The 25,151-nt window shown below is 37.1% G+C and overlaps 1 protein-coding gene across 1 annotated transcript in view; it reads left to right on the top strand.

Moving 5' to 3' along the window:
* Window positions 1-25,151, top strand: part of HMCN1 (hemicentin 1) — a 463,190-nt gene that overhangs the window by 379,773 nt on the left and 58,266 nt on the right. Inside the window, exons 69-80 of the mRNA XM_030302673.1 lie at window positions 5,559-5,755; window positions 8,998-9,079; window positions 10,627-10,763; window positions 14,084-14,225; window positions 15,239-15,383; window positions 15,775-15,902; window positions 16,215-16,371; window positions 18,410-18,531; window positions 18,727-18,891; window positions 20,738-20,845; window positions 21,503-21,640; window positions 21,774-21,908. Of these exons, the coding sequence (XP_030158533.1) occupies window positions 5,559-5,755; window positions 8,998-9,079; window positions 10,627-10,763; window positions 14,084-14,225; window positions 15,239-15,383; window positions 15,775-15,902; window positions 16,215-16,371; window positions 18,410-18,531; window positions 18,727-18,891; window positions 20,738-20,845; window positions 21,503-21,640; window positions 21,774-21,908 (1,656 nt within the window). The remainder of the gene's footprint in view (window positions 1-5,558; window positions 5,756-8,997; window positions 9,080-10,626; window positions 10,764-14,083; window positions 14,226-15,238; window positions 15,384-15,774; window positions 15,903-16,214; window positions 16,372-18,409; window positions 18,532-18,726; window positions 18,892-20,737; window positions 20,846-21,502; window positions 21,641-21,773; window positions 21,909-25,151) is intronic.

Below are 25,151 nucleotides of genomic sequence, written 5' to 3'. Positions count from 1 at the left end.
GTAAACATTCAATAATAGGGAAACAAGTGACAATAGAGATTTAGTAAATAAATGTAATTCTTAGAATCACTTACTACAGCGACAAAATTTATAAATATTCATTGCATTTCACATTTCTGTTTTGTAATTTACCTAGGTTTACTCTGTGTGTGTGTGTGTGTGTGTGTGTGTGTTTATTTTATTTTTGAGACAGAGCATGAGCAAGGGAGGGGCAGAGAGAGAGGGAGACATAGAAGCCGAAGCAGGCTCCAGGCTCTGTGCTGACAGCTCAGAGCCTGACACAGGGCTCAAACCCACAAACTGTGAGACATGACCTGAGCCAAAGTTGGACGCTTAACCAACTGAGCCTCCCAGGCATCCCTACTCTTTTTTTTTTTTAATTTTTAATGTTTATTTTTAAGAGAGAGAGAAACAGAGTGGGAGCAGGGGAGGGGCAGAGAGAGAAGAAGAGGCATACAGTCCAAAGCAGGCTCCAGGCTCTGAGCTGTCAGCACAGAGCCTGACACAGGGCTTGAACCCACAAACCATGAGTTCATGCCCTGACCTGAAGTTGGATGCTTAACCGACTGAGCCACCCAGGTGCCCCTATCTAGGTGTACTCTTACCTGAAGCATGTTAAATTTAAATTATTTTGTTTCCCCTCTGTTTAAAAGATGAAAACTTCTACTTGTAAAACATTATTCATTAACAAAGTCATACAACCAATCGCTAAGTAGATTTTTAAGTTTTTTCAAGAACGAAAAGCTCTTGATAAATTGCAATTTGATGGAAAAGCATAGTATGTATACTATTTTATGTTCTTTCACACAATCTTTCCAAGTGATCCAATTATAGATGATAGTTATCATAGTCATTTCAAAGAGTCTACTTCCATTTACTCTTGTGTGCATTAAAATGAATATTTGAAATGAGTATTACAATGTTCTACACACAATTACTATAAAGAGAAAACACCCCATTTACTTGAAATAAAAAATTTTGACTTTGGAAGAGAAATGAGGATGAATGAGATGAACTATTTTAATAATTAATTATTTTTGGAGTTTAGTTTGTTTTTTCACTACAATGTCCGTAAAACATCAGCCTCCTCAGCAAACAAAATGTACCTCACAAGGAACAATAAGAATAATTTTGGCAAGAGGCTAGCCTATGTTTTCAGGATGCCCTGTAATCTTTCTCATAGTACCTATACCAATTTAATCATTTGGATAACGTTAAAAGTCTGCTTCATCCTTAGTTAAGCTCTGTGATGGGCAGTACCCATCTTTCTTATTGCTGTATTCCCAAGATTTAGCTTGGCATTTGACACGTGAGGTTTATTCGTTGGATTGAATCGAATGGAATTAGATACTTGCTAGCTGCATTAAAGGGGGTTTTAACTGGGGCGCCTGGGTGGCTCAGTCGGTTAAGCGTCCGACTTCGGCTCAGGTCGTTATCTCGCGGTCCGTGAGTTCAAACTCCACGTCGGGCTCTGTACTGACAGCTCAGAGCCTGGAGCCTGTTTCAGATTCTGTGTCTCCCTCTTTCTCTGACCCTCCTCTGTCCATGCTCTCTCTCTCTCTCTGTCTCAAAAATAAATAAACATTTAAAAAAATTTAAAAAATAAATAAAAGGGGTTTTAACTATAGAGGGAGGCATAATACTATCTAAACAAACAAAGAGGAGACTGCGGTGTAGACAGGTGTTCCATAGAATGAAGGGTGGTAGGGGAGGTGCTACTCCAGGGTATTTAGAGACAAAAGACACAAGAAAGTGTGCATCTGTAAGGAGGGGTGGAGTAACAAATTCCGGTACACCAATTCACAGAGTATCAGGAATAACAAGAGATGACAGAAATGTGATCTTGTACATTGACTATACATTATGTGCCAGGCATGTTTCTAGTCATCATGCAACAAAGAAGTGCTGAACACCTACCATGTATGCAACATATGGCCCGGTCCAACACGTGGCAGTGTGGTAAGAGAGAAAGCATACTCCTCTAGGAATTCAAGAACCCAGCAGCAGAATCACAACCCAGAGCATTTCTCAACGTAGAAAACTAAGGAAGAAAATATCAGTGATACTGTTAGCATAGTGTACAAAGAACAACCTTTTTAGCTGCAGGGTTTATAAGGATAATATTTTCTTAAAACAGATTTGAAAACTGGCTCGGCAGAAAGATGAGAAGTTTCAGCATTTCAACATCTGTTGAAAGCTAATTCCATTAAAAACCTGAAAAGCTCTTTACTTGGATCAGCGCTACACTCCAAATCTGAAAGCAACCATCTTAACCTGGGGAACGGCTATTCTTAGCTTAATGCTCTCCACATGGTGGGAGGTGTCATGGTGTATTAGTGGTTCTGAAAAGTCCAATGTAAGAAGAATGATGAAAACAAGGGAAAATGCTCATACAAAGTAAAGCTAAGGAGTTTCGACAGGGTCCAGGCTGTGAAGGGGTTTGTTGATCACATTAAGAGTTTGGTTTTTATCATAGAACAATGGGAAGCCATTAAAAGTTCTAGTAAGTGGAATGCCATGAGTAGAGTTGCAGTTTGATAAGACCACTCTGAGTGCAAAGTGGAGAGCTACTTGGAGCAGGACAAGAGTGGATTCTGAGAGACCCATGTATTATTAGGAATTGTGTTTGGCTGTGAATAGCAGAGGCTAAGTATGGCAGCTTGAACAAGTAACTTTTGTTTTTCTTGCTGAGTGAGATGTCTAGAGGTAGGCAGTAGCTGTGTTGGTTAACCAGTTCAGATATTTACAGTTCTCTTGACCTTTACATCATGGTTGTCAGTGATCATGCATTGTGTGCTCACCACCAGCATCAGTAGATTCAACAACAGAACAGGAAAAATAGGCAGGGTGAAGAGTTGCTCCTCTAGAGATTTTCTTAGAAGTCCCACAAAACCACTTCCATTTATATCTCATTGCTCAGAATCGTCACATATCACTCCATCTACTATCTACTACAGAGGCTAGGAAATGTAGTTTTTACTGATAGCCCCAACAAAACTGACTCTGATAATGTGAAGGAAACAAAGAGGTAGATAATATTGGGTGGGTGCCTAGATCCAGAAAAGAGGCGATGTTAGTCCAAGTAAATAGTATTGTAACTCAGATTAGTAATGGAGGTGAGAGGAAAAATGTATTTAGAAATGATTTCAGGTAGAAGTAGTAGGACTTACATGAGGATTTGGACATAGGAGAGTGATGAAGAAGAAGATATCAAAAATGACTCCTAGTTTCAGGCTTATGTGACTGAATGAATAAATGCAGGAAATGCTGGAAAGGGGCCAGGTTTGGAGGGATAAGATAACAGGTTCAGTCTGAATACATGTTGAGAGTGAAGTAGTGTCCAAACATTTCACTGGAGATGTTTATCTAATAATTAGATTTATGGGTCTTGAGCTCGGAAGAGAGATCTAAGCTAAAAGCATAAGTTCTGGAGTCATCAGAGTATGTGCACCTCCTACTTTGTCCAAAGTATAAGACATATGAACAAGTCCCAGAATAAAATTGTTCACAATCACTTAACATCTGTAAGACCTGGTGACCGGGGTTTGAATCAGGTGGGAGCATGTTGTTTCTATTACGCTGCTGTTGTTTTCAATCTAGTGACTGTAAGCTTTTGAGGCTAAAGGCTATGCCTGATTAGTCTTTGCATCCACAGCGATTGGCACATGGTAAATAACCAATAAGTAAAAGGAATAAAGAATTGACTGTAAGTCAAATGGAAAATCAGATAAGTGCTTTTGAGTGATACGGGATAGAAATTTTATTGTTGATGTTGAGAGAATCAAGAGAGGATTTATAGTTTTTAGAGATAAATTTAATGACCTTAATGTGACCTTGATAGTATTTGAACATGCTCAGTTATGGGATGGGGCTATTGGAGAATGTTCCAGTAGAAGGAATAACATTAGTAAAGTCACAGAGCAAGAAAAGACTGGACTTGTTGAGGGAAAAGAAGTAGTGTAATTTGAAGCCTAGGTTACATATAAGTATATTAAAAGTACATGATGTTATAAAGATAAATAAAGGCCTTATTGATTAAGCTTTGGAAGCCATGATAAGGAGTTTTTCTTTAATTCAGTAAGCAACATGGAGACACTGAAATACTTTAAATAAGAAATTTTGGATCATTCTAAAATGCACTTAATAAAATGGATTTTGACAGCAATACATAAGATGGAAGAAAGTAAAAAAGAACGGATCAGTGGTTAAGAAACTCTGACTTTTTCATTACAATCTGAAAAGGAGTATAGATTTAATGTATTATCTTTCCCCAGAAAGGAAAATGAAAACCATGGGTGGATTTTTTTCTTTAAGTAAGCAGATTTTAATAATAATACCAATAGCTGGGTGGTGGGTAATGAGGAGGGCTCTTGTATTGAGCACTGGATATTGTATGTAAGTGATGAATCACTAGATTCCACTCCTGAAAACAATATTACACCATATGCTAACTAACCAGAATTTAATAAAAATTTGAAGGAAAAAAAAATACCAAGAGCTGTGGTAGACATTGAAATAGTAATAACTTTTTTAAAACCTTTAATTATAAAATAAAACGTATTCAGAAACACAAGAGAACTGTGTAGTTTATAGATTATCTCATCGAATGCTCACCATGATCCTATTAGTTAAATAATAGTGCTGTCCTTATTTTAGAGGTTTGCCCAAATGCACTAACCTAATAATTGTTGGAGCCAGGACTCCAAACTCAGGCTCTTTGACTCCAGATGTTCTGCTGTAAACCTCTGTTCTAAACTGTGTGCCTGACTTAAAAAAAAAAAAAAAAAAAAGTCTAATCCTTGGAGCTGTCCAACAACTATTTTGGCTGCCTTGTGAAATAGTAAGCTGGAAATGTTCATAGAAAACTTGAATGATCATTGTATGGAAAGACTGTTTTAAAGGGATTCCTAAACTTGAGAGTAGTTGGACTAAGGAATGTTAATGTTTCTTCCAAGTGTTTAGATTCTTTAACATCCTCTTGAGAAAGGTAATTTAGAAATATAAATAACAAAAAAGGAAATTATTTCTGCCCAGACATAACAAATGTGTTTTATGCAGAAATAGTCTCCAAATGTAACCATTTTTTCTTCTGCTTAGTCATTGTTTCCTCCTACAGTTCTGCACGGAAAAGATGATAGCAAAATTCCATAACATTTGCCTGTTGCTTTAAACAATAGATATCTAGAAGGTACAAAAACACACTGCTATGTTTAAGTATGTCTCCTTAAACAATGATACAAGATGGCTTTAGTTTTTATTGTTTTCAAATCTTTGCAGTTAGGTAAGACTCCTCTAATTATCTGAATCCCAAATGCTGAGCTATAATTACCTTTCCATTTACTTCATGATCTATAATAGGCATGATCTGTCCCTCTTAAAATAGTGCCAGTGACAACAGGTAATAGCGTGTAGGAATTATTTTGGTATCTTTGTTTTAACCAATTTATATTATAAGAACATACATTTGAGTTGAATTTTCTTTTAAAGTTTTTCTAATCAGCAGTATTTTATCAAACAGCAAGTTTATTTTGTTGTTGTTTTTAATTCCCTTTAAATAGAACCACCTCATATCAATGGATCTGAAGAACCTGTAGAGATATCAGTGATTGTTAATAATCCACTTGAACTTAACTGCTTTGCTTCTGGAATTCCAACTCCTAAAATTACCTGGATGAAGGATGGAAGGCCCCTCCCACAGACAGAACAGATACAAACTCTTGGAGGTGGAGAGGTCCTTCAAATATCTAGTGCCCAGGTAAGTATCAAAGTCAAAAAGTTATTTAATCCTGGGTTAAACCTCTCACTTGCTAATGGAGAAATTATGTTTTATAATCCAAATCTCAGATACAAATCAAGTCCAAAGACGCAGATCTCTCTCTGTAACCTTAAAAATGGGTAAATTGGTTCTATGGTATGGTTCTGATTGGGTAGACACAAGGTAACATGACTAAAAGAGCAGTAGGAGTATCATATTAAACTCAGAAGAAAGCAAGATGCTTTAATTTCTGCGAATTTTTCTCAGTGCTATAAGTGATAATATATTTCCTGAAGCTCTTAATTTGTACCATGCAGCCCTTGACAAAAGTGGCAAAAAACAATCCAACATATATACATATGAGGTCTCAAAGAGCATTTCTGGTCTCCAAAATGAACTAGGAGACATACGAATCTGAACAGATACAATTTTTCAATCAATTCAGTAAAATTGACTGTTCTTTTAGTTTGTGTTTAAAGAAATTCATCCAAAATTAAAAATATTAAAGAGAAGCATGTCTGGGATGTCTTATTATAACAATCTTCTGTTTTACTAACAAAGACAAACCTTATATTACAGATATTCTCCATCTGTGCCCTAATACCCTCATTTGTAACTTTGGGATAAAAATAGTAATAATACCTAACTCCTACACTTCAGAATTTCAGAGATCATCTAACATGATGTGCCTAGACTGGTGCCATAGGCATGTAGTAATGTTAAATAGAGTTAGATGGAATTGTTGTTTTTCCTGCTGCTATTGTCATTATCATAATCATTGTTCCTTTAAACCTGGAATAACAAATTATTTAATTATATTCTGTGTGCTTTTTCACTGAGAAAAGAGGAAGGAAAGGGAGCCGGAAAAAGAGAGCTAAGGGTTATAAATTGTCTACTGTGTCAGTCCTATGTTCAGCTCTGGGCTCTATCACACCAATGACTCTCATGACAACTCTTTGAGGGAATGTCTTTATCTCCACTCTACACAGCCAGGAACAGGCACAGAGAGATTAGTACTTGCATGACAAGTTTGGTGATAGAGCTGGATCTCGATCCTACATTGGGTTCAAAAGCCTTACCAGTGGAACTCAGCACATTTCTGGTTTCAGTAACAAGGAGAACACGCCTTCCATTCCCCTCTTTTCTCTCCAACAAACATTGCAGTAACTCAGAGGAAACTCGAGTTAAATTGTTAAACCACTTACTGAATGAAAACCCTTGAATGTTATAATTTCAACAGATAACAGATCCAGAAGAATTTTGTAACATAAAGGGAAAGGAAACTGTGTGGAATCGAATTATAAAAACAAAGAAATGATGGTAAATAAACCCTAAATGAAGATTAAGGCCACATCACAGTAGGTCTTAAATGGAAATATTATATAGTTGGGTTGTAACAAAAGGAGACAAAGATCCCACAGAGTATTAGTTGGTGACCCACATGCACTAGCTATTGTGGAGAATACAAACATAATACATAAAACATGTCTCAGCCTTCCAGAAGTTTCCAGTTGTCTAGAGTACATAAAACTACACACATGATAAAATTAGGAAAAGAAACAGTTAAAAAAAAACATTCAAGATATTTTCAAAGTAGAAAATTAAATATTATTAACTCCCAAGACTGATCTTGGTTCCTCTGCTCTTCTGTGTTTTCACAACATTTTGTACGTATCTCTATTATAGCACTTACTACATTAAATTTCACTTATCTGAACTTTGTCTTTTCGTGTATGCAACTATAGCATATAGTTATGACTGGCACATAGTGGATGCTTTGCAAATTCCAAATTGTGTGCTAGAGACAAGAGTTTCCTAAAATATCTTCCATCAAAGTCTAGTTCTGTGAGTTATTCCACTGGGGGAAATTCTGTGACCAAATACAGTTGGAAAACCTTACATACTATACCATCCTCTTCTTTGTGAACCATAGTGCATGTCAACAATTCCACAAAATACTGCTCTAGAGAAATCTTGATTAACTGTACCTTTTCAAACCCTCTATAAACAGAACACAGTTTAGAAAATGTAGCTAAATATAATGACTGTAGGCATGCAGAAGGGCACAGGTTGTCAGGAAATATTTATTGGAGGAGGTAAAGACTTAACAGTAGACTTGAATGATAGTTCAAGTTTGGTTAAGTCAAAACAATTGGGGGTGAGCAATATTAACTGGGAATAAAATTAGTTGATAGAGAAAAGTTGATTTTTAAAGGTTTTAAACATTGATGGTAAATTCATAAATTATTCTCCAGGCAGTGGTCCATCATTTTGAATTCTTAATTGAAGGACTATGTGAGTGTCGTGCTTCTTAAAGTTGCATTTAAGTATTTTTGCAAACATACCAGTCTTAAATTTTTTCAAAGGAGTTTTTGCAACCTACAAAACAGTTTTTCCATAACTTATAAAGTCAATTTTGAATGCAAGAATTCAAAAACTCACAATATTCTAGTAATGTTCAAGTAGTAAAAATAAATGAAAACGGGATTTTTCTGCTTTTCCAAAATACATTTTTCACAGAAGTAAGATCATCTGTTTCCCAGAGTATATTTTATGGGTACGTAAGCATGGGCTGTGTCTACACAATGTCAAACATATGAAGGAAGGCTCACACTTTCAGTGGAAAGTATGCACAGGGTTTTTAAAGAAATGTTTCTGGTTTTAGTCAGATACGAGTAGATTATTCTGTCTGACACTGTTTACAGCCGGGTTACATAATATAGCTCTTTTGTTTCACCATGTTTACCAAAGGTAGATTCAAAATATGGTATTAATGTACTTTATTTAAATAACCTGATATTTTATTTGTTTACTTAAATTGCATTTTATTTTCTTCAGGAAGATGCCAGTTGAACTTTTAAATGGAAGATACCATTTAAATCGATAAATACTAACGGGTTCAATAAACATTGTATATCTAGTCTGTCATGTATGGTGTGGGGTCCTACATACAACTGCCTTTTCTGTGATCATTAAATATACCTAACATGCAAATGTTCTGAAATCAAATATTGAAACCCTCTTAAAACATCGTTTTATATATGATAGAGATGCCAAGCAGTGCTCACTATCAGAGTGCTAATCACAAATGTTAAAATAGTTTATTAAATTTTAATTGTTGTGCTATCCTAAATGATACCTTGCTTTGTGTGAGACTTTTACATTCATTCTAGTAAATACTTATTCTCGTCACTGAAACTGACAAGTTAACATTGTGTAATTCACCTATTTGGATTTTGCAGGTGGAGGATACAGGAAGGTACACATGTCTGGCATCCAGTACTGCAGGAGATGATGATAAAGAATATTTAGTGAGAGTGCATGGTAAATTTGGCAAAATTTCCTACCATCTATCATATACCTAATTAGAAGCCATAATTTATGGAGCATGAGCAACTCCATCATATGTTTCTACATAAGGAAATATATATTTTGCAAATCTGGTTCTTATATTTGGCTGACCAAGTCCTTCTTGAAAAACTTCCATGGACTTTTTGACTTATTTATTTTGTTCCTGCACAAATAATTCATGGTTATTGATTTCCAGTCATAGAATATAAATTACAATAAATAAGAAAATATGTCACCCGGTCTTACCACACAAAGGCCTTTTTGCATACAGATGTCACAGAAATATCTCATACGACATGTAGTATTTAACTTCATTTTCATCTCTCTTAATGGCATTATGAACATGTTTTCATGTCAAAAACCATATTTTTATAATAATTTTTAGTGATGGCCTAGTGCCCCATTTTATGAATATGCCATCATTTATTTAATCCATTCCCTATTTTCAGATATTTAAACTGTTCTGTTTTCACGAGTATATGCAATACTGTTATAGACATCTTTGTGTATATATATATTGTCCTGTTTCCTTAATTAGTTTATTTTGATAAATTTCTGTAAGTACACTTGCTTGATTACATACACACACACACACACACACACACACACACACATTTAAGACTTTGAAATTTATTCCCAAATTACCTTCTAGAAAAGTTGGGCCAATTAAACTCTGGCCAATATTATTTCAACATAGAGATGGGAATTACTCTTTATGGAAAGGAACATTTAACAAACCAAAAGGAAATATTTATTTCATTCTTGTAGCCTAGATGACTAGGCAATGCAAATTATCTGTTATTTGGGTACCCCCCTCTCACCAGCCCTACACACACATTAAGCCTGCCACTAATTGACAAGTCACATTAAAAGATACATTTCTGGGGTGCCTGGGTGGCTCAGTTGATTAGGAGTCTGACATCGGCTCAGGTCATGATCTCCCGGTTCGTGAGTTTGAGCCCCGCGTTGGGCTTTCTACTGTCAGTGTTTCAGATCCTCTGTCCCCCTCTGTCTCTGCCCCTCCCCTGATCGCACTCTCTCTCTGTCTCTCAAAAATAAATGAAAACATTTTAACAAAAAGATACATTTCTGAATATTAAGAAAGTGTATACATTTCTGTAGGTTATGATGGGCAGACCCTCATTTATTAGTTTTCAAATCTGATGTTCAGAGAAAATCATTACCAAGTGTGGAACCTGGACAAGAAATCCTTTCTTTGTGCCTTAGTTTCTTTACCTGTTAAGTGGTGATAGTAATGTGATTATATTACTTATCCTGTCATTCATGTGGCTCTTGGAAGAATTTCATTACTCTATGTGTCTGAAAGTACAGAGTAAGGCTTAAAAAAAAAAAGTCCATTATTTGTAGTCATCCATATCATAAATTGAATGAGTAATGTTTTAAGTTTATGCCTCTTATTTTACATAACAGGAGTAACATTTGTTGAAAACCTAAGATAATACAGATCATTTTACATCTTGTTTATTGCAAGCCTCTGATATGTTTGTTCTTATACCCAGTACCCCCTAATATTGCTGGAACTGAAGAGTCCCAGGATTTCACTGTGTTACGGAACAGACAAGTGACATTGGAATGCAAATCAGATGCAGTGCCCCCACCTATAATCACTTGGCTTAAAAATGGAGATCGGTTACAGGTAAATCCTCCTAAATTCCGCAAATCCATTTTGAGGAAAAAAATCAGCTGAGGAGTCTTTGCTAGGTAGACAAAACCAAACATCAGGCTACTGTTATTCAACATTGCGTGGAGGGGGGGGGGCACAGGATCTTTTAATCAGCCTTATTTTCTCAACCTTCACTCAGGTAGTTAATACCTAACTATGGGTCAAAAGACAGGTATTTTGATTCAGACACTCTGTAAATTGGCCCAAGTATGTATCTCCTGGAGCCCATGGATTAAAGTTGGATTTGAAATACTCAGCTATTTCTTTACTTGAGAGGGAATAAACCAGCTGAGTCTCAAAAGAACTGACCTGTCCTACTAAGTGTCTTAGACAAACCTTTTACTGAATTTTTCTAGAATAAACCAGGACCTCAGGAGGGACCCCCAGAATCTAGGTGGTACCCTTGGATGCCAAGAATATAAGACAGGAATCCTTGAAGAACACACTTACTGGCTTTGTAAAGCTTCCCATTCTCGTGTGATATCTGTCTGCTGTCACTGAGTGTCACAGCCCAGGATCCTAAATTGCCTTTTAGTGTTGGTTCAAAGCCTTGACTTTGAATGTTCTGATTGTCCCTATCCTAGTCATTACTTATGCTTTTTTCCCCTTTTGTTCCTCCTCATCCTTAGTATAACTTACTGTGCTAATTGTCTCTAATTATAAAAGAAGATTAAGTCCCCTAACCCCCCCTAAGGCAGAAGAACTTCCTCCACCACCAAATCACACCAAGGGACCAAAAACAGACTGGATGCTAACTGGGGGTTACTTGCATGCGAAATTATCATGGGTATCACTTAACGTTCATGTGCCTCAGTTTCTCTATTTATTGTGCCTCTACTGTAATGATAGGCACTATAATTGCTACTGAGAGTAGTCTTGACCTTCAAGGAGCTCACAGACTACTTGAAAAGATATAGAAGTAAATCAAAGATTATAGCATGAATACAACTCATATGTTAGTGCAAGGTATAACATTTTATAAAAACAGAAGAGAAGCTAGTAACTCAGACTCCAGGGTAAGGGACAGCTCAGGGGAGCTTCTTGAAAAGGGTAAAATCGGTTTTAAATGATGAGTAGATGTTGGGTGAGAAAGAAGAGGGAAATTCTAATGATAGATAATGGCATCTACAAAGCTATTTCAGGGAAAGGAATGCTGTTCTTCCAGGAACTGCAAGTAGCTTGGTGTGGCTGAAGTAGACTGTGATTAAAATCCTTTGATTATTCCCCATAGATTTAAGGATTCATGTTAAACTACCCCGCTTATCTCACAAGACCTTTCATGCTCTGACATTTTTTCCATAGTTTTATCTCCCATATGTGCATTTTACTCAAAACTATTAGGTGTTCAAACAGAGACTGAGTGAATGTTGATGATGGAGAAGTTTAGAATAATTCCAGCTATGAACAAGTGATGTTAGTCCTGGGACAGGGTAAGTTCAATGGTTATGAAAAGGAGATGAATTCAGTTTCAGATATTTTTTTTTTTTTAATTTTTTTTTCAACGTTTTTTATTTATTTTTGGGACAGACAGAGACAGAGCATGAACGGGGGAGGGGCAGAGAGAGAGGGAGACACAGAATCGGAAACAGGCTCCAGGCTCCGAGCCATCAGCCCAGAGCCTGACGCGGGGCTCGAACTCACGGACCGTGAGATCGTGACCTGGCTGAAGTCGGACGCTTAACCGACTGCGCCACCCAGGCGCCCCCAGTTTCAGATATTTTGAGTTTGAATTACTGATATATTATCCAAGTGGAGATTCTAAAAACCACTAAGAAATATAGGTCCCTATTTCATCAAAAACGTCTTTGACTTGGTAGTCTTCAGTCGTATGACCAGTTGTTGAAGCCATAGGTTTGTATGAAGTGGACCAGAAAGCATACATAAGAATGCTTGAGATGTACATACATAAGAAATGCATAAGAAAGCATACATAAGAATGTGTGAGAAAATCTGTAAATGAGAATAAAGCATAAGGCAACACTGATAATTACAAGGCGAGCAAAGGAAGAAGAGAAGAAGAACAGAACTGAGGAGGACTCAGAGAGATAGGATTAAATGCAGGAGACACTGGTGTACTAAAAGCCAATGAAAAGAGAAGGAGTGGTTAACAGAGACCATGCTAAGATACAATTAAGTTGTGTCCATGACTTTGGCAATGCACAGAAATAGTAAAATATCTGAACAATCGTTCTTCAACAGAGTAATCAAAGGAAAGGGTAGGCTACCATTGTTGGGAGAATTAAGGAAGAAGAGGGAATGGAAATAATTATGGGCTATTCTTTAAATATGTAGAAGACTTGCATACATAAGAGACTGAAGATATAAGAGAGAGAAAGAAGTTTAGAGAATAACATGTGTTAGAGAAGTAATGGGACCCTGGTCACAAGTGAAGAAATCACCCTTGGACAGAAGGGCTGACCTTTTCCACAGAGATGGAAAGATAGAAAGGAAGGTTGCATTCATTAAGTAAGGTAGGAGGAGGAGAGAACTGCAGGCACAGGGCTTTGATTTTCTCCATGGAATAGGAAGCAAGATCATCAACTGACAATAAGATTCTATCTGATGAAAGAAGTTAAATTTGGAAGAATCATTGGTGGCCAATGGAAAGAGACCAGAGAAAATTATATGAGACTTGATGAATTAGCAGAACTTACTGATATTCATGGAACAAAAACATTATTAAGAATCAACTCATGATTCTTCAAGTCATGAAGCTTTCAGTTGTAAATGGCAGAATTAAACTCAAACCAACTTAAAAATTATTTAAAGATATTTATTACCTACAGTGATTGGTGATCTTATGTTTTAGGTCTTAGGTATTACTAGATCCAGAGATTCTTCTCACATAAGCAAGCATCTATGATATTTTTTCTCTGAATCTCAATTCTGCTTGCTTTGTTTTAGATTCAGAACAGGCTGTCCACACAAGGTGGTAAGACCACTACCAGGCTATGTCATCCTCACTACCAGATACCAATAAAAAGAACACTTCTTATTCCCCAACACTTCCAACACAGTCCTGCAGAGGGCTCTCTGGGGCCCAGCTGCCCATCCTTGAGTGGATCATTGTGGCCAGGAGAACTGGGAACATCGATTGTGCCCTTGCCTTAAGCACACTCATAGAAATAGTTCCCAAGGGGTTTGGATCCCAGGATAACAGTAGGGGGAGCAGACAAAGCATACTGGAAGACAGGCAATCCACAGTTCACTATAATTACTTTTTGCTGTTATAAAGTAATATTTTATTCTCTTTTCCTGACATTTTAATGGTAAATCTTACTTGCTGAATCCAGGCAAGCCCTCGGGTACGAATCCTCTCTGGAGGGAGATACTTGCAAATTAATAATGCAGATCTAAGTGATACAGCCAATTATACTTGTGTGGCCAGCAACGTTGCAGGAAAGACTACAAGAGAATTTATCCTCACTGTAAATGGTAAGAAAGTTAACCATTGTTTCACAATTTAAAAATTTAGCCAAGGGCATTCAAAGAAATGATAACATTTTTGTTTCTTATGGGCACGCTAAATAAATTCTTGTGGTTATCTTATTTTTTGAAGACAACATGTATTTGTATTATGGCTATATTCAAATGATATTTCAAAAAAATTAATTAAAGGTACATTATCTTAGAGGATAATATATGTCCAGTCATTATCAGCATATCCTGATGCTCTGTGTCATTCAGATAAGAGGCATTGAGAAAGTGACACTAAATCTCTGGATGACAGGTGGTCCATTATTTAGTTCTTTATTCATGTTGGTGTTGGGTGTATATGTGCTACAGAGACTGCCACAGGACTGTGATTTTCTCAAATATAAAATCTAAACACTAAAATGTGCCAATATTAGGGGAGATAATACAGGCTTTTCCCCATAATAGTGTCTTTGGTTACTATATGAAGCTTTATAGAATATTGAGTGACCTACACAACTAATATCTCTAATACTAAAGTTAAAATTCAAGTTTTCTATTCCCATATGAACTCAACGATTAATAAAATACATACTCTGAGACTTGCGTGATTAATCACAGATGTGCTTTTCATTCGACCGGCCCACTGTCTGTTTTTATTTAAAGTGAAGCTGTTCCAGTGCTAACATTCCCTGACCATTATTTGGCCAAAGAGAAATAAGAAATATCATCTTTAATTTGCATCAGACCAGAGCTCATTTTTATTCAAGCGTCTCTCCAGGAAAGCCAGATTTCACACACCGTATCAGGGATTTAAAACCTCCTTCCCCCAACCTGTGCTTTATTTTTCAACATGGAGTTTCTTGAGTAAGACTTTAGGAATTAAACCCCAATTCTGTTTATACTAACCTGAATTAGCTGCAGGCAAAGCTGTACCTTTGACTCAAAGCTAACCTTGTATTACCTCTTCAGAGTCTTAGTTCAGGCTGTGTTATTAATGTGAATGAAGTTTTCCACATACCTCTCTTGCGCAGTTCCTCCAAACATAAAGAGCGGCCCCCAGAGTCTTGTCGTTCACGTAAATAGGTCGACTGTATTGGAGTGCCTTGCTGGGGGTGTGCCGACCCCGAGGGTAACATGGAGAAAGGATGGAGCTGTTCTATCTGCAGGTCACGCAAGGTAACAGTTCTGGAGAAGGACGAAAAATACTGTACTAACTGAAATATAAATTCTTGAATCTTTTTTTCCAATGTATTGTTTTGGTCTTGTTATATTTAATACTAGTATCCTCATCTTTATGTGAGAATCAACACATACTATTTTAAAAGCATAATCGTAAGGCTTATGTCCAAAAACATAATGATTGTATTTCCTCCAAGGGCACAAGTCCATCTGCTATGCATCTTTGCAGAATATCCCCCTTTTCCACCCAGGGTATTGTGAATTTCTAAAGCAGGAAAAGACAAAAAAAAATGGATTTAACTATAAGTCTTGTAAAATACTCTCAGTCAGAATGTGAATAATCAGAAAAGGCTGATTCCGGGGACTTCACTTGTGATCTTTCTTGTAGATACTCCATCTTGGAAAATGGATTCCTTCATATCCAGTCAGCACATGTCACAGACACTGGACGATATTTGTGTATGGCTACCAATGCTGCTGGAACAGACCGCAGGCGAATAGATTTACAGGTCCATGGTAAATATACTTCTGTGAATGACATCTAATCTTTGGGTTAAATGTTCTTTGATAGCCTAAACCAGTGAGATCATAAAGACCTTGATATCCGGGGCTACGCGAGTGTACCACACTCTATTGCGAACAGTCAAGATCCATGTTTTCTCCTCACTGTGGCTAGCACCATCACAACACTATTTAAATTCACAGAGCCTGATCAAGCTCATGATTGGGGGCAAGTTACCAGTGATTAATTTCAGTCTGGCAGAAATACTTCAGGTGGCATACTATTTGCTGAATGTGTTACCCTCCTATTTGTTGACTTTGTTTTAGTTCCTCCATCCATTGCTCTGGGTCCTACCAACATAACTGTAACAGTAAATGTTCAAACTACTCTGGCTTGTGAGGCTACTGGGATACCAAAACCATCAATCAGGTGGAAGAAAAATGGGCATCTTCTTAATGTAGATCAAAATCAGAATTCATACAGGTAAGGAATAATTTTTTTTAACTTTTTAATATTTGTTTATTTTTGAGAGAGACAGGGTGCAAGCAGGGGAGGGGCAGAAAGAGAGAGAGAGAGAGAGAGAGAGAGAGAGACAGAATCTGAAGCAGGCTCCAGGCTCTGAGCTGTCAGCACAGAGCCTGAAGCAGGGCTCGAACTCATGGACGGTGAGATCATGACCTGAGCCAAAGTCAGACGCTTAACTGACTGAGCCATCCAGACACCCCAGTAAGGAATAATTTAATTGAAAACCCCACCTACTATTTAGAAACATTATTTTATTATTTTTTTTTAATTTTTTTAACGTTTATTTATTTTTGAGACAGAGAGAGACAGAGCATGAACGGGGGAGGGCCAGAGAGAGAGAGGGAGACACAGAATCTTAATCAGGCTCCAGGCTCTGAGCTGTCAGCACAGAGCCCGATGCGGGGCTGGAATTCACAGAGCACGAGATCATGACCTGAGCCAAAGTCGGACGCTCAACCGACTGAGCCACCTAGGCGCCCCTAGAAACATTATTTTAAAAAGAATTAACATTTCATCTCTATCAATGGGGACAGCATATATATACATACAATGGGGACAGCCTTTACATACATGTTTGAAGCCTATACATGTTTGAGGAATTAGCTAGTATATAGAGTATATATTTTTTCTTAATGTGAAATTAGTTTTTCAACCTAAAAGCTTTTTTTGAATTATAAGTTCAACTTCTCCATTCATAAACCTTATGAATGAAGGTCAGAGAGATCTGCAAGATTAGATTCCTATTCTGCTTTATTTTTTAGCACCTTTTAGATTTTTATAAAGAAAAAAAGTTAAAGCATCATTTGGTATAAAAGAAAAACTATTCTTTAAAATTAATACTAGCTGTAGCCGTAGAATAAAAAATAAAATTCTGAACCTTGAAATACACCTTAGGTATTTGATAGCATGAGGGAACATACCATTTTCTCCAATTTTTTGCATTCTCCCAGCTTTACTTCCAGTAGCTCATAATATGACAGTGTATGGTTTTTAAAAGCTAACCTCTAAATTACTAGGAATTTCTGATATTTAAGATGAGCATCATTTATTGTATCTCAGTTAAGTTAATGGATAGATACCTCGTCAAAGGATTTGCCAAATGTTCTCATAGATCTACTTTGACAATAATCAATTCTGATAATCAGGAAATATGAAACCAGGAATGTTTCACTTGGAATTCTATTGTTTCTCTCTCTTTCTCACCCTTTTATTCTTTGGGTAGCGGGAGTCTAGTGACTTGAAGATATACACTATATGGAAAATATACAATACCATTGAATAAAAAAGCATGTCAAATGTATTCCCATTAAATCAAATCATTTTTATTCCATCAGCACACACTTTGCAGTAAGAAAGTAGATATTTTATTTAGATTTACTTAGAATAATATATGTATATTTATTAAAGCCCTTAAATATTTGAAATGATCTAGATCACTTTAGTTTTTAATTGATTAGACATTAGGAAAAAGACTTATTGATGTAGGTACTATGCATCTCTAAGATGTCCAGCACATGTAAGGAGACATGTGAAGGAGGGAAACATGCAAGACAGAGTTGTAATTACCTGTCCATCAATGGAATAATCAAGTACCAATCTACAAAGCTATTGTGAAATTTAGAGATAGTTTATGTGAAACAGTTGAGATGGTGCCAGAATGTATTCAATGCTCAATCAACAATAGCTATCATCAGTGTGCCCATTTTACTGTATTTCACTTAGAAGAGCATGGTTGATCATGATAGAAGCATTCAGAAAATGCAGGATGCCCCCTTCGAACAATCCACCCAGCTGCTTCCTATAAATCTCAAGGTTAGGGCTCTGTTAACCCATTGCCCATATAAAAAAGTCTGATATATAAAGTATCAGAGAGACTCCTCATTTTAACATGAGGAAAGAATTCCATTTCCCTCAATTCACAACATGGTACCATGTTGAACCAACATTTATGAAAAATGATATATAGTACATCATTTCTTTGAAATATTTCTTCTAGGCTCCTTTCTTCAGGTTCACTAATAATTATTTCCCCTTCTGTGGATGACACTGCAACCTATGAGTGCACCGTGACAAATGATGCCGGAGAGGATAAAAGAACTGTGGATCTCACTGTCCAAGGTAGAACTGGCTTACTGTATGGATTGATACTTACTATCATCATACATTTCATCATTCCACTACCTTACAACAGGGCTTCTTTTTCCACTTACCTAATATTCACTTTCAGTGTAGGAAAAGAAAGATGTATGATAAGAGTTTGGAAATCTGGAAGGGTCGCAAATGTGTACTTTCTTCTTGTTGTTATTGTTTTAGTTCCACCTTCCATAGCTGATGAGCCTACAGACTTCCTGGTAACCAAACACGCCCCAACGGTGATTACTTGCACTGCTTCGGGAGTTCCATTTCCCTCAATCCACTGGACAAAAAATGGGATAAGACTACTTCCCAGGGGAGACGGTTATAGAATTCTGTCATCAGGTAAGGCCAAGCTCAGTGATTACACATCTATGATTAGATTAATCATGAATAGATGGCTTCACCTGGCCTTTTTTTGGTACCCAAATAAAAGAATAAAATTCATTTTCATTCCTAGACTTAGGCACCTCGGGGGGGGGAAGGCAGTTAGAGTGTGAAGGGGAATTAGAGAACAGGAGAGAAAAAAAATCTGGAAACAAAATAACAATAACTGAATATAATCGTGATCATTGGAATTTTATGTCCATATTTACTGATGCTAAGGTTTTACAAGTTCATGGGTTGCTTTTGAGTGAGCAATACTCCCTCCATTGGCCAAAAAGAATCTCCATTCACGTAACAAACATTTAATGCCTAAAATAAGTTAGAGACTCCACCGAGTTTCTGAGGTTATAAAACTAAGAGGGTTCTTGTTTTCAAGGTTTTTATAATTGAGTAGGTAGGGAAGGTTGGGTGATAAGTGCTAGGTTGGGTAATTTTTGAGAGTGGTAGCAGCCATCATTTATAAAGTTTATGTATTAAGGGGCGCCTGGGTGGCGCAGTCGGTTAAGCGTCCGACTTCAGCCAGGTCATGATCTCGCGGTCCGTGAGTTCGAGCCCCGCGTCAGGCTCTGGGCTGATGGCTCGGAGCCTGGAGCCTGTTTCCGATTCTGTGTCTCCCTCTCTCTCTGCCCCTCCCCCGTTCATGCTCTGTCTCTCTCTGTCCCAAAAATAAATAAAAAACGTTGAAAAAAAATTAAAAAAAAAAAAAGATTATGTATTGAAAGAGAAAAAAAAATTCACCTCAATGAAAATATAGGTAATTCACACTGGTGTTTCTGAAAGCTGATCCCCTAACTCAGGAGGGTGCATTAGAGATAAACTAAAGTAGCAACTAACATCCTGGGGTTTATGCATCTGTGCATATTATTCTAAGGGAATTTATTTTCTCAATAGAAGGGAAATAATGGAAGATCATTCGCAGGGTAGAACTTGGCTTTTAAAGCAAAGTATTTTGGCTGTCTCAGAAACCTATATAGATTGGTAGCAATTAAAATCATAAAATAGAAATGAAGTACCCTTCAGCACAAGGTATTGTGTTAAGAGAACAGTTTGGAACTTTCTCAAAATATTAAACAGAGTTACCATGTGACCCAGCAGCTCCATTCCTAGGAAATGAAAACATATGTCCACACAAAGACTTGTATGCAAATGTTCATACAGCATTATGCACAGTACACAAAGGAGAAACAATCCAAATGTCCACCAACTGGTGAATGAATAAACAAAATATGGATAATCCACACAATGAAATTCTATTTATCAATAAAATAGAGCAAAAAAAAAAAAAGAGCAAAAATTGGCACATGCTACAACAGATGAAACTCACAAACTCTGCTCACAGCAAAGGTAATCGGACTCAAGCCATCTGTATGATTGCAAATGCATGAAATGTTCAGAAAGGGCAAATATACAGAGAATGTGAAGAGATTAGCGATTGCCTGGGGCTGGGTTTGGGAGTGAGACGTGACTGTAAATAGGATGAGATTTCTTTTTAGGGTAATAGGAATGTTCTAAAAATTAGATTGTGATAGTTGTGCCATGTAGCTGTAATTAAGCTAAAAATCATTGAAGTGTACATTTAATTGGGTGAATTTTATGGTTGTAAATTTTGCCTAAATGAAGTCATTAATAATGACCAAAAGGCACTGTGTTAGGCACTTCAGGGGATGCAAGTATGCATATAAGCCAAGCACCATTATGCTATAGGGACAAAAACACAAAATCAGAGAAACCTAGTTTATTGAACCAGAAAAATGGTTGCAGAAAAAAAGGACACACTGTGCATAAAAACTTTTTTTCTTTTTAGGAGCAATTGAAATGTCTGCCACTCAGTTCAACCATGCTGGAAGATACACTTGTGTTGCCAGGAATGCAGCTGGTTCTGCACATCGACACGTGACCCTTCGTGTCCAGGGTATGAAGGTTACTTTTCATTAAAAGCTTGTTGTTTTTTCTTCAAGCCATGTTTATTCTTGAAGGGATGGATATACTCTCTAGAGTTATGAAACCTGGTAATATCTTGGGAATATGAAAGATTGACAGGTACTAGTCAAAAGACTAAAAAAAAAAAAAAACCAAAACCTACAGATGACAAACCACACAGAACAACCCCTAAGTTATTTTTTTCTTGAATTGCTGTAATCTGTTCCTGCTTCTAGTCTTTTTGTTTTTTAATGTTTTATTTATTTTTAAAAGAGACAGAGAGAGAGTGAGAGCAAGTGGGGAGGTGCAGAGAGGGAGGGAACAGGGGATCTGAAGCAGTCTCCATACTGACAGCAGAGAGCCCGACGTGGGGCTCGAACTCACAAACCATGAGATAATTACCTGAGATCATGACCTGGCTCAACCAACTGAGCCACCCAGGCGCCCCTGCTTCTAGTCTTCTAATGGAAACTGCCTACAGTTGCAAGACTCAAAAAAATGTAATACGGTCAATATTTTCTTCTCCCTAGCACAATCAGATCACTAAAAATTTGGAAATATGAATCTGGGCATGTTTAACCCATGGCTACTTTAGATGTTCCTGCCACTAACTGGTGCCATTGCTTTCTCTGTTGATTGGTTCTTACAGAGCCTCCAGTCATTCAGCCTCAGCCAAGTGAACTAGATGTCATTGTAAACAATCCAATTTTATTACCATGTGAGGCAACAGGGACACCCAGTCCTTTCATTACTTGGCAAAAAGAAGGCATCAGTGTCATCGCTTCAGGTACCTACCAGTGTTTCTATCAAGAAAATCACAAAAAAACAGTGTTTTATAATTCAGAAGTCAGTATTATCTTTTAATGAAAAGAATTTTTAATAAAAATTATTTTTACCCTGCTTTCACAATTGCAACGCAGGCAAAAGTCATGCAGTTCTTCCTAGTGGCGGCTTGCAGATCTCCAGAGCCGTCAGAGAAGATGCTGGCACTTACATGTGTGTGGCTCAGAATCCAGCTGGTACAGCCTTAGGCAAAATCAAATTAAATGTTCAAGGTACCTAAATAATTCATCTCTATGTCTTCATTGCAAAGATGCTTGTAACGATGGATGCCACATTTCATTTATCTAAAATAATGATGCTGCCATAGTTGTCAACATTCTGAGTTTACATTATACAATGCGTTTTTCTATCACTCTTATGAAGGAGAAAAGTTAATGTTTGGGGATTTGGGGGGAGGGTCATTGTTTGTGTAAGAAAACTGAGGCATCTCAGAGTAATTTTGGACTTCTACAAACTTCCATTTGGTACTCTATTTCATTGTGGCACATAATTAAAGTGATTTTTAAAACCATTCTCTCCAAAATACTGCATTGGATACATTATGAAACACTACATTGTAATACCCACTCCAAAAACAAATCATTTTTCAAGTCATAAATAAAAAATCATGAAACAAAAAAATCATAATTACAGTTAAGTAATTTGACAGGCAAAAATTATTCTGTAGACAAAGCAGGGTTTTTTTTCACATTTAACTGTTATTTTCTGAACACAATATTCATATTTGCATACATTGTTTTTGTGAGTGAAGAAGACACCTGGAGGCAGGTTCTGAGCTACTGAATTTGCATTAGCTGATTTTGAATTTCCTTATAGTATGATTTTCCTATGATGAATTAATGACTACAGTAAAGCCCACCTAACTGCACATCATAAATCTAATTTCTTTATATTTTTCAACATTTTCTCAATAAATATTTATTGGAATAATAAGTGGAAATACATTAAACATTACAGACATGATGCTTCCCTTATAGTGTGGAAAAGGGAAAAAAACTAAAGTACCAAATAAATGAAATAATTATAAGTTCTAACGTGTTAAGCAGAAAAAAAAAAGGCTGAGATGGAATCATGGGGAAACGTAGGGACCACCTTACCTTAGTGGCTAAAGTGGGCTCTAAGAAGCACCCTTCTCTGAAGGGGTACCATTTAAGCTGAGACCTGAATGATGAGCTAGGATGAGCCGTGCAAAAGCGGCAGAGTGTCCCCAGGAGAGAGGGCAGCATGTGCAATGGCCCCAAGGGAGGAAAGAGTAAGAAAAGAAGCATGCCAGTGTGGTGGAGAGTGGTGAAGAAGGAGAAGGCTGGCAAAATGGAAAGGAAGTCCGAAAAGAAGGCGGGCCAATGCATGGAAGGTCAGAGGGACCACACAAAGGTTGTACTTTCTTCTCTATGCAGTGGGAAGCCTTCTAAGGGTTTAACCATGTTGCTTATCTGGCTTTAGGAAGATCTCTTTTGACGTTGTGTAGGTATTGGTTTAGAGAAGGGGCAAGGCTAGAGCTGCAGGAACTCTTTGGGTCCTCCAGGCACGGTGTTACAGGCTGGGAGTGGGAGCGGCTATGTAAATTGCAGGGGTAAATGAAAAAAGTGATGGATAAGATACTTTTGGAGATGTAACTGCCAGGATGGCTGATGAATCAGATTTTGGAGGTTAGGAAAAGAGAAGAATTAATGATGTTTCCTGGACTTTGGGCTTGAGCTAGTGAGTGGATGATAGTGCCATGGGGAGGTGCAAGGGGAGGAACAGGTTTTAGAGGAAGGAAGACATGATTCCTGATTGATCCTGTTAGAGGTGGGAAACTATTAGAAATCCGAGTGGAGATATCAAATGGAATTGAATATTTATGGATCCAGAGCTCGAGAAGTATAGTATAAGATATAAATTTGGAAGTAATCAGTGTATCTCAGCCCACAAGACTGGATCGGAATTTGGACAGAAAAGAACTAAAAACAAAGACCCAGTACTGTGCATTGTTTAAGAAACAGTCTGAGGAAAGAGAGGATGCTAGAAAAGAATACAAAGGAGCAGGCAGAGATGTTGGAGGAAAGCCATATGAAAACTAGCAGAGGAGAACATTTCAAGAGGGAGTGGACAATTTGTTGAATGTGAGTGAGAGGTCAGTTGGGATAAGGACCAATAAATATTCATTGGTTTTGGCAACATGGAAATCATGGAAAGAACAGTTGCATATAGGAGGGTTTTTTTCCTTCACTAATTGATTAAAATTGATTAAAATCTGAGCAGTTATGGGACAAAGAAACACAGTAGGTGATTAATAGCATTTCAACATTTCAAAAGCAACCAGAAATAACTGCATGCTTTAGAGGCATGAAAATTCTGAACCAAATCTCTCTTCTTACAGAAACAGTATATAATGGCAAGTACAAGCCCAACCAAATAATGTTGGCTGATATAAATGATTTTAATATGGTTATTTGTATTTTTTCACAACTTGTTGATTTTATTTTACTCATCACCAGTAGTGTATCTTAAAATCTGTTCTCTATGTGGTTGACCACATCTCCATATCCTCTGGAGATACAGCAGATAGTTCTAGGTCTCCAGGACTTGCTATGCACAGAGTGTTGCCTGGATCAGTGGATCTCTGAGATCTCATTTGTGATTCCACTACACATTCTGAATATGGTAACAGTGACTACTGTTGGCTTTGTTTCTCTCTTCAACTTTCTTGAATGGGTAGTAGTTTTTGTTGTTTGTGGGTTTTGTCTGCACATGCTTAAAAGGATATTTTTACTGTCATTGTCCTCGGCGCTTTGTCACTTCTCTGGACTTTCAGTGACACGGGTGGGTCATCCTCTCCTTTCTTTCCTGTGTACTTGTGACTAGTTTTTCCTCCTTTGTGTTTGATTGCTCTCTCACAATTATTTAATATTTCTTTGAGGCTCAACAAAAGATCCAGGCCAATCCCCAAATGGTAATCAACCTACTGTAATCACTAGGAAGAGAATTCCTTATCATAAGCTCTTCCATAGCTTTCTGAAAAAGTGGGAATAGTTTTATCTGTATAATTCTTTTCCATGATCTATTCATTTATTTATTCAGTCATTCAAACAGTACTTTGTTAAATGTGGCCACTGTATTTGAGACACTAACCACTGTAGGAAATATTTGAGTAAAAGTATCTCTCAACAGTGGAATGATTTTTAAACCTTGAAGGGGTCTATTCTGAAAGTTTAGATAGCTGAAGTGAATCACATAATACAGTATGTTAAAGAAAATGCCTCTGTTGACACAACCTAAATTTTGTATTTTCTAGGCATGTAGTATCAGGAACATATACTTATGCCCTCATTTAAAATCGATTATCATTTACATTTATTAACTATGTAGAGAATAATTTTCTGAAAGTGGCTCAAAGAATTTTCTTTGCCAATGAAAACAGTGTAGTGATCCTTCAATGATAATACGGTAAAGTTGGGATTTTGTTTCTTTTC

The sequence above is a fragment of the Lynx canadensis genome, chromosome F1 (assembly GCF_007474595.2).
Source record: "Lynx canadensis isolate LIC74 chromosome F1, mLynCan4.pri.v2, whole genome shotgun sequence".
NCBI lineage: Eukaryota > Metazoa > Chordata > Mammalia > Carnivora > Felidae > Lynx > Lynx canadensis.
This window is presented reverse-complemented; position numbering and strand designations above follow the sequence as displayed.